Source organism: Amyelois transitella, chromosome 27 (genome assembly GCF_032362555.1).
Source record: "Amyelois transitella isolate CPQ chromosome 27, ilAmyTran1.1, whole genome shotgun sequence".
In the NCBI taxonomy this organism is placed as follows: Eukaryota; Metazoa; Arthropoda; class Insecta; order Lepidoptera; family Pyralidae; genus Amyelois; species Amyelois transitella.
In genome coordinates this window covers 4,388,897-4,398,330 of record NC_083530.1, presented here as the reverse complement: position 1 = coordinate 4,398,330, position 9,434 = coordinate 4,388,897, and the positions used below count along the sequence as shown (strand labels likewise).

General features: G+C 37.1%; 1 protein-coding gene across 1 annotated transcript in view; it reads right to left on the bottom strand.

The window, feature by feature from the left end:
* Positions 1–278: 278 nt before the first annotated feature.
* The window catches only part of LOC106130397 (uncharacterized), a 143,829-nt gene continuing 134,673 nt past the window's right edge, over positions 279–9,434 (bottom strand). Inside the window, exons 32-39 of the mRNA XM_060951940.1 lie at positions 9,273–9,397; positions 7,838–7,978; positions 6,629–6,739; positions 5,699–5,836; positions 4,473–4,661; positions 3,778–3,960; positions 3,284–3,342; positions 279–3,068 (exon numbers count right to left, since the gene is read on the bottom strand). Coding sequence (XP_060807923.1) covers positions 3,045–3,068; positions 3,284–3,342; positions 3,778–3,960; positions 4,473–4,661; positions 5,699–5,836; positions 6,629–6,739; positions 7,838–7,978; positions 9,273–9,397 — 970 coding nt within the window. The 3' untranslated portion in view covers positions 279–3,044. The remainder of the gene's footprint in view (positions 3,069–3,283; positions 3,343–3,777; positions 3,961–4,472; positions 4,662–5,698; positions 5,837–6,628; positions 6,740–7,837; positions 7,979–9,272; positions 9,398–9,434) is intronic.

The window sequence follows — 9,434 nt, the reverse complement described above, 5'->3', positions numbered from 1 at the left end:
GATAGCAGCTTTTTGATTCGAGTGGCTGAGGGGTGGAATGAACTGCATGCGTCTATATTCCCAGACAAGTACTGTCCGCGAACATTCTCAATTAGAATAAATGGGTATTCTGGAATTACCAGAAGTGAGACAGCCGTTGTTTTTCAGCTTTAATTCTCCATAAACACCCTTTTACGACGTCACGCATTAATAGAGCACAGATTAATAATATGTGATAGAGTGATACACTCCAAAAAAAAACCGTAGGATATTCATATGAATAAAAAAAAACTCACCAATACATTTGTATAACGGTATTTTTATTTATACCACTAACTATTTATTACAATATTTGTCATATGCAGTGTTAAAGCGAACAGGAAGCGAATGGAAAGGGGTCCCTGGTGATGTTTGGGGCCCAATGGACCCCGTGGGACCCCAATGATTAGTAAGGGAATATTCATGATTTTCCGTATTTGATGCGTTAAAAGGCTTGGACATAGTGATTGTAATAAATTTAAAACAAAATAATAATATTAAGGTTTGTGTATAAGTTATAGTAAAAACAATGTATATTCGTCTGGTTCATGGTTACTGATACGTATTCTAACAAAAATAACTAGGAAAAGAACGATCTCATTCAATTTCAAAGTTAACTATATGTATAAAAAATTTAAATGTAGGTGGTTCACACAAAACAGCTTACAATATTACTGCCATAGCTAATAAAGCTAGTACTTCGGTAAAAGGTATAAAAAAAATTAAGAACTTTCTTCAAAAACATACACATGACTAATAATAAATTATACCAAAAGGAGATCAAAATAACTGTACATTTTTATCTTCATTCTCATACAATCACTATGACCAAAATCTGTATGATTCTTACAACATATATATATCAATCAACCTTGAAAGCTCATACATACAAAAGTAAAATTGGATGGGTTCATTTTGGTCTACTCCTAACCTACGGTACAAAACATATAGTATATATATATATATTTATATATTCACATCGTATATGTTCATATAAATGTGGCTATTACAATGGCGTTACACTATGTTATTTATATATTAGGTACACTGATTACTATGTTATGACAAGCTATTTAAAATATAGGTTATAATTTTGTATAAAGGCGTTGTAGTTTTATGGAATGATCGTTCAATCATCATTACGAGTGAATTTTTAAGTTATCAACTTTTGATAAAGCTTATGTCAATAAAAAAAATAACTCCAGTTAAATGTGTGCAATTTATTATTTTTATTTTCTCTAGAAATAAATAAGGAATGAAGTTCGTTCTAAAGGAAAACATTACACAACACACAGAAATTATTAACTTCAAACCATGTCTTATGTACCGACTACTAAAAAATATGATTTTAATTAGTTAATGTATTACAAAAAAATACGTTATCACATTAAAAGTGACAAACTATTTATAACCTTTTTTACCCCTGTAGGCACAGCAAGCCGGATCCCCACTATATAGTGGGGGTCCATGATAAGATGGTATTAAAAAATAATTACTAATAAATTTATTGCAACACTGGAAGTAATCTCTTCTTGGCTAAATATTATTTTGCAATTTAAAATGTATCTTATTGTTCTATAATCAGTTTAATTTGAACAAACAAACCTACATATACTTACAACGCCTTGCACACACCTCGTATAAATTAAACAGCTTATATTTTAAGTGTTTGTGAATCTATGAGCACAAAATATGGCATAATCAAGGTACTGTAGTTAGGGCACTTTGTGTCTGTACATACATACATACTCGTCTTGATCCCCGACGGGGTAGACAGGGTCTCAGCTTGGTAAACAGAGGCCTAATAGCATTGGCCTGAGGATGACTTTCTTTACATAAAACTAATATCTAAATATGCAGAAATGAGGGTTCAACATTCTATTTAAGAAGATATGAAGTGCAAGACACACATAGTAGTTATTGTTATTGGAAAAATAGTTCTAATAATAATATTTATGAATTACCGTAATAATAAATGTATAGATAAACGAATTTTTAGATTTACCGCCATTTGTTTTTCAAATTGACAACTACTTTTAATAGCATGAATTTTTGGATGAATAAATTTTAAGGAATTTTCAGTATAAATTTGATTTAACATGCACATATTATGTTATTAAAAAAAAACATAACATTTATCCCTCATTTCTACCACATAAAAGCGAATATTACAATTTAAATCGCGACGCGTCCAACAAATATCGATTTAATAATCGCTCGAATAAAAAAAACTATAATAATCGATAAATAATTTAAAATGACGTCATCGATCGGTCCAAAGAGAATCTCAATTTTTTAATTTCGAAAATACACTGTGCATTTTTTAAACACGTTCTTTTAATCGAGATATATTGTCATACGTAATACTTTCAAATCGAATACATTCATAAATATGTCCAAAAGAGTAATTTACCGCATCTAATAACAGCGAATATGTTTTTTATTATTATCATTATTTAATACAGAAAAATATAACATACAATAATATGGTCGAGTTATATACGTATATCATCTAACACGTGTACTTATTTACATCAACTATCAAAAAGAAAAACCATATAACTTATTATTCGTAATTTTGGAAAAAGAACATTCAATAATTACAGGGTAAACTATATTTTCTACTTAATTCTTGATCACATATAACTTATATATGGAATAAAAATCATAATAATATTTTAATACTACGTAATGTGTTTTAGTACTTATAAGTGTTAATTTATTACAAAAAAAGGAAATAACAATTATTACAAAATATACACAAGTTTTGGATACACACATTCGAGTCAAATTCGAACTAAAACCGATGACAGAGTGAAAATAAATGCTAAACGGATTTCGAAAACATCGTATCGTTTACGTCAAGAGGCGAGGGCGCCACAGTCGCGTTTGTGAAGATGTTTTAGTTCCGCATTCGTCCGCCGGGCGGCGCCAGTAGCTCGCTGGGCCAGCAACGATTAACAATTGGTTAGTGATGGATGTCATCGATAAAGTCAATTCGATATTGTTTCGTCTTGGTAGCGAGATCAACCCCCGTTGCTCGGCTGATCCTGGAATAAGTTTAAGTGATCATTCAAATAATTTTTTTACAAAAAAGAAATTAAAAGTAGTAGGTATATATATCTTTTTTATTCCTGTAAAAATTTATTCGTTATTAAAATATTGTCCAGTAAGAATTTTTGAGTTTCTATTTCAAACAAGTCTTAAACTAACTTTGAGACTAGCTCATTTTTTTTTATTTATTTACAACGCAATACAAACGTACCTGTATGGATTGGTCCGGGCCTACTTTAGGTAACGCAGTTTCGTCTGTCATTTGATGATCTGAAGTAAAAATATATTAATATAATGAATATCACAAAAAAATATCTTTTATATTCCCTAAAACTTTGTGTGACGTCGTGCCTCTGCGTTTTCCCCTACACCCTTCCCTGTATTCGAAATATCTTTTTTATGAAAAAGCCGTGTGGTTCCCGGCACTAATACAAAAAAGAATAGGACCACTCCCATCTCTTTCCCATGGATGTCGTAAAAGGCGACTAAGAGATAGGCTTACAAACTTGAGATTCTTTTGCGGCGATGGGCTAGCAACCTGTCACTATTTGAATCTCAATGCTATCAATAAGCCAAATAGCTGAACGTGGCCATTCAGTCTTTTCAAGGCTGTTGCGGCTCTGTCTAACCCGTAAGGGATATAGACGTGACCATATGTATGTATGTATGTATGTATGAAAAAGATAACATGACAATCAAACTCACCAGTCCTAAATCTAGCTCTAAGCGCGTCATTGGCCTCCCTCACGGCGCTGAGCTCGTTCCTCAGCGCCCGCCGCGACGCCTCCAACGCGGGATACGCGGCCAACAGTCTAGACAGAGTTCCATTTAATCCGCTCGCCATTGTCGATAGTCTGGCGGCCATTTCTGCGCTGGATAGATCCGCGTCTGTAAAAAAAAATACATAAAAATATTAAGTTAATATATATAAAATGTAGAGAAAGAACCTTAGTTAATATGACAGTCATCAATATCGTCGAAAAAAGAAAACTTAAGCTAGATTAAGCAAAAACACTGTGATGATGAATGAAGATATCCATTCCATGAAAAGTCATCTTTTCATGGATATATAATGTTATATATCTATGTATTATAATATTATAATAAATAATAAATATTATATAATTAACAAAACGATAAGATTAAATAAAATGCCTAAATTGAAGAATTCTTCCTTGTGGTGAAAGACGGGAGCACTACAATAGAATAATTCGTTACAAACATTTATTTTCGATTTATTATAAAAGCGAACTAATCTAGCAGAAGATCGCGCAATTCCCGCAACTAACTTCACGCACGTCTTGCATTAGTTCCTGAACGTTCGTGTAGATGGCGTTAGTAGTCTAACTAAACAGCCTAAAAAAAAAGGGCAACGTATTTAAATTTAGAACGAATCTCACCAAGTTCATCATCCGGATCGTCTTCCACGTCGACACCCACGTCCAGGTCCGACAACATATCGAACGACGTGTCGGACAACAAGTCGGCCGCGCTCGCCGTCGACAACTCCGGTCGGGGCCGCGGCTCGCTCGCGACACCCGCTTCTTGCGAAGTGGGTTTTTCTGAAGCGGGCGGGTCTGAAGGTGGTTCTGTAAATAAATTAAAAATTAAAGAGATATGTATTGCAAATTGTATAAAGCTTGTTCATTTTATGTGTAAAATAGTTTTTTTTTCCTCTGGTTTCATCCGAATCTCTTTGAAAAGGAGTCCAGGGTTCGCCTTTGACTATGATTCTGGATTAGGATTTTACACGAAGCGTGTCCCATCTGAAGACTGCGAACTTTTGGGGGGAACCTAAACAATATTGAATAATTATAGTTACAAATTCAGTTAGGTACCTGAATATGCAGAAAATTTCCTCCGCCATAATAGCATCAGTTAGTACTTAAACTAATGTACACAACCCGTAAAACAGTCACGGGCACATGGTAGGATTGAACCAGTGCCTCCACGAGCATTACTCATTTTGAACCAGAAACTTTACCGAATCAACCACTAACGCTGTAAAAAGGCTAAAAGTCGCGAGCAAAAGCAATAGAAAATCAACAATCCATTGTTTCTCATGACATCTGTTTGGGCGACGTCAATGTTATCACCAAAATTTATGATGCAGTGCCGTGTGGTTCCCAGCACCAATACAAAAAAGAATTGGACCACTCAATCTCGTTCCCATGGATGTCGTAAAAGGCGACTAAGGGATAGGCTTATAAACTTGGGATTCTTCTTTTAGGCGATGGGCTAGCAGTCTGTCACACTATTTGAATCTCAATTCCATCATAAAGCCGAACAGCTGAACGTGGCCTATCAGTCTTTTCAAGACTGTTGGCTCTGTCTACCCCGCAAGGGATATAGACGTGATTATATGTATGTATGTATGTTTTTAGTTTAACAGGATTCTTTAACTAGGCTTAAGTAAATATTATGTTTTTGGAAGAGCGGGTCCCCCTGCCACAGGCTTTTCTAAGCTTACTAGGTTTGTGTAGTTTTAGAAACTAAGGCTTGGAAATAAAGATTTTTTTTTTTCAATTTTTCAATGTATATATGTACAGCATACAACGGAAAATAACAACGACGAACTCTTCGCACGCGTACGAAGTCGCGGGCAACTAGTTAGTTGGCGACTCACCGTCCCTGCTGCCGCCGGTGGAGCCGCGCAGCAGCCGCCGGCAGCAGCGGCCGCAGCGGCCGCGCCGCGAGCGCGCCGCCACCGCCGCCGACTCCGACACGGTCATCATCTTTGACAGGCCTTCTAACAAGTGGCTGGCTGGAAGGGAAAAATTTCCACTTTAACATTTTAATTTTCACAAGTATAATGAGCGTTTAGTCGCACAACCTTCTTCTCAATAAGTCCATACATATAGTCACGTATAGATGTGACGCCCCTTGCGTGTTATACAGCGCTAACAGTCTTGAAAAGACTGAAAGCCCACGTTCAAATGTGTGGCTTTATAATTAAAAAAAAATCATAAATTTTGTATACCACATTTTAGGCAGTAAAGATATTCATTAATTTCCAAAAAGGCTACTTAGTTTTGTCTTGAACTTCGCTTCGCTCGCTTACTAATGGTCACAGGATATCCTTATTTTTTTACTGTAGAAATCACTACTTAGTATAAAGCAACGTCGCTTTCCACGTTTGTATGCTTAGATCTTTAAAACTAATTTAAATGCAGTTTAAAGATAGGGTGATTCAAGAAAAAGGTTTATATGTATAAATGCTACCCGTTCGAAGTCGGATCGGATCGCTAGTAAATTATAAGATCAGATTTATAATTCTATATATCCAGCTAAACAGCCCTATCCCTCTAGCTCTAGGCTTTGTCTACCACGTAAGGAAGAAATACTTAGTAAGTGATATGTGATTTATCATACTTTAGCGAGATTCCATCAAAATCGAATTTATTATTTGACAATGACACCCAAATTTATGTGAGAAAAAAAATTGAACACATAGGAGTTCGAAAGTCTCAATAACGTTAATTTTCTAAATATATAAAAGGGTTTACTTACATAGGGCTGATTGACCCAAGGTTATAAATAAATATAGAGAACTTACTCTGCGCATGCGCAGCTAACAGCAACTGATTCAAGTCGGGCTCCGCACTGGTGTCCTCGTCGCTGCTGCCCCGCGACGACTGCCGCCACAGACGCAACTCGTTGCGGACATCTGTGTCACAAACAGACACACCCATGTTGTAATATCTCATATACCAATGTAGGCAACCTTCTTGGTAAACGCCATAGCAACGGTTGCCATGATGTTGTTTATTAAAGAGATGTCACAAATAATTTTTATTGTAAAAGCTCCTTAATTTTAATGTTCATAATATAATTATTTTGAATACTGATTATTTCTCTCCTCTTTTCTCCTTCTTTCTTCTATAGGAATAAATAACTTTAATATCGTTATTTCCTACAATCAAAAACTGTAAAGTTCTTAAAATGTAACTTCATCTCTATGACAGACGTCAAATGTGTGGCGATATCTCCACGCCATAAATCACTACAGCCAGTCGTATGCTAAATCGCGATATTAAAGTTTCCACGGATTGGAGCATTTCAAATTTCAATCCGAAAAAGATAAACCAAAGCTAATCATTTATTCCTTAAATATTGTTATAATAGGTATAGGTCTTAAGTATTCAATTACAGTTTATGTTAACACATATTCCTTTGAAGGCATCGGAATTATGTACATATATTTAAAATGAGCAGCGTATAAAGGCTCTGTCTAATCATGATCATTTTGTCAATATTTCAATGTCAAATAATAATAATAATAAAATTGTCAAATGCTGTGGACGACTGTCCGTTGGTGCATCCCAATGGTTCATCAAGGGACAGATCTCCACAGCTGCAACCATCTCACTTTAGAACAAAAGATACCAAAGGGCCTCTTCATGTTGGCTTCGGCCCCATGAACGCCTCCCAAATGACCGGGCCCCCCCTATGGGCCCGTGCACATTTTATATGTACCAACATTTTGTCAAATTATAATATTAAGTACCCGGTTGACCGAGCTTTGCTCGGTCTACCAGAGATGGCGTTGATATAGCTTTTTAAATGTTTATATATCTTGGGAACCGAGCTTTTCTCGAACCTAGGACTTTGATAAATCGATCGCCGAAAAGCCCCTAATCTGTAACTTTCATGAAAATCGTTGGAGCCGTTTCCGAGATCCAGATTATATATATACAAGAATTGCTCGTTTAAATATATTAGATAGATTAAAAAAATAATAATAATTAAATGCAGCAGCACTCACCAACTTGTCCCAACGTGTCCGCGACGGCCAGCTCGCACACCTCGGCGTAGCAGCCGCGCGGCACGGCCAGCAGCTCGCCCACCAGCGCCGCCTTGGCGCGCAGCAGCCGCCCGATGCCCGAGTCTATGCGGCGCAGGCGCTCTGCGGGCAACGCGCGGGGTTACTTTATATACTAAGTACAGTCTACAAAATCGCCAATGAAAGCTTACATACATATGTACATACAGTCACGTCTATATCCCTTGTAGGGTAGACAGAGACAACAGTCTCGAAAAGACTGATAGGCTTCGTTCAGCTTTTTGGCTTGATGATAGAATTGAGATTCAAATAGTGACAGGTTGCTAGCCCATCGCCTAAAAGAAGAAACCCAAGTTTATAAGCCTATCGCTAAGTCGCCTTTTACGACATCCACGGGAAACAGGAGTGGTCCTTCCCCTTTCCATTCCCTTTTTTTTATTGGTACCGAGAACCACACGACATCAATCTGCCCGATGATAAACAATAATGAGTTTTTATGAAAGTATACGCGTATAAAATTACGCCTATACGCGCGGAGGAGTGTAGAGACTAAATCTTTACACTTGTCACGGTGCCTGCGTATTTCTTTACATTTATAACTCCCTTCATGCAAGCTCGTCGGTTTCGGGTACTCTTGACTTGGCGTTTCGCTGTACGTTCGTTTGTACACATGATATTCATTGATTTACTAAGATTAATGTAAAAAAAAACTCATATAAATGGTTACCCTTACAAAACCAAGATATAAAAATATGTGTAAAAAAAAACAAAATTATTGTTATTATGCTATTTCCCGTCATTTTATATTTTCAATTAATTAAATTAAAGCTATATCTAATTTATCAAAAAGCTACAAATTAACGTTCTATCAAACGAACACCAAATCCCTTTAAGGAACAGAACAAAACGGACACCCTTTTTTAGAGGGTGCTGTTCTTCACCCAAACAAATTCAACTACTGGTAAGAAGATAGTTCGCCAGCTGAAAAACAAACTCTTACTTAATCGTGTATACAGTAAAGGAATTGAGAAGGAAAGGAGGGATATGCCAATTCGTGAATGAAACCGAACAATTTTACCCAAGAAGCTACAATATTTTTGTTTTATGTATGTCGGTCCATAAGTCGGTGTATATATAGAAGTGTGCGCGTCCGTGTGAAATGCTATGTGATCCCATGATGTCCTCAAAATGGCGCACCGGAGGTGTTTTAGTGTATAGGCTGGCACATTAGATGTCAGGAGTTCCATACTCTCCTGGATAAAGACCCGGGAGGCAGTCCGTAAAAAGGATTTCCCGTTCGGAGAAAAAAAAAGGGATACCAATCCGTGAATGAAACCGAACAATTTTACCCAAGCAGCTAGAACATTTTTGTTTTATGGATGTCGGTATATACATAAGTGTGCGCGTGCGCACTGACCTTGCGGCGTGACGGCGGTGGCGGCGCAGTGCGCGGCGGGCGCGGCCACGCGCACGGCGGCGGGCTGCAGCGGCGGCGGCGGCGCGCCGTGCGTGCTGATGCGGCCCACCGTGGGCCGCCGGGGGCTGCGGGGGAACAACAATTATAATTCATTTTGTTCAA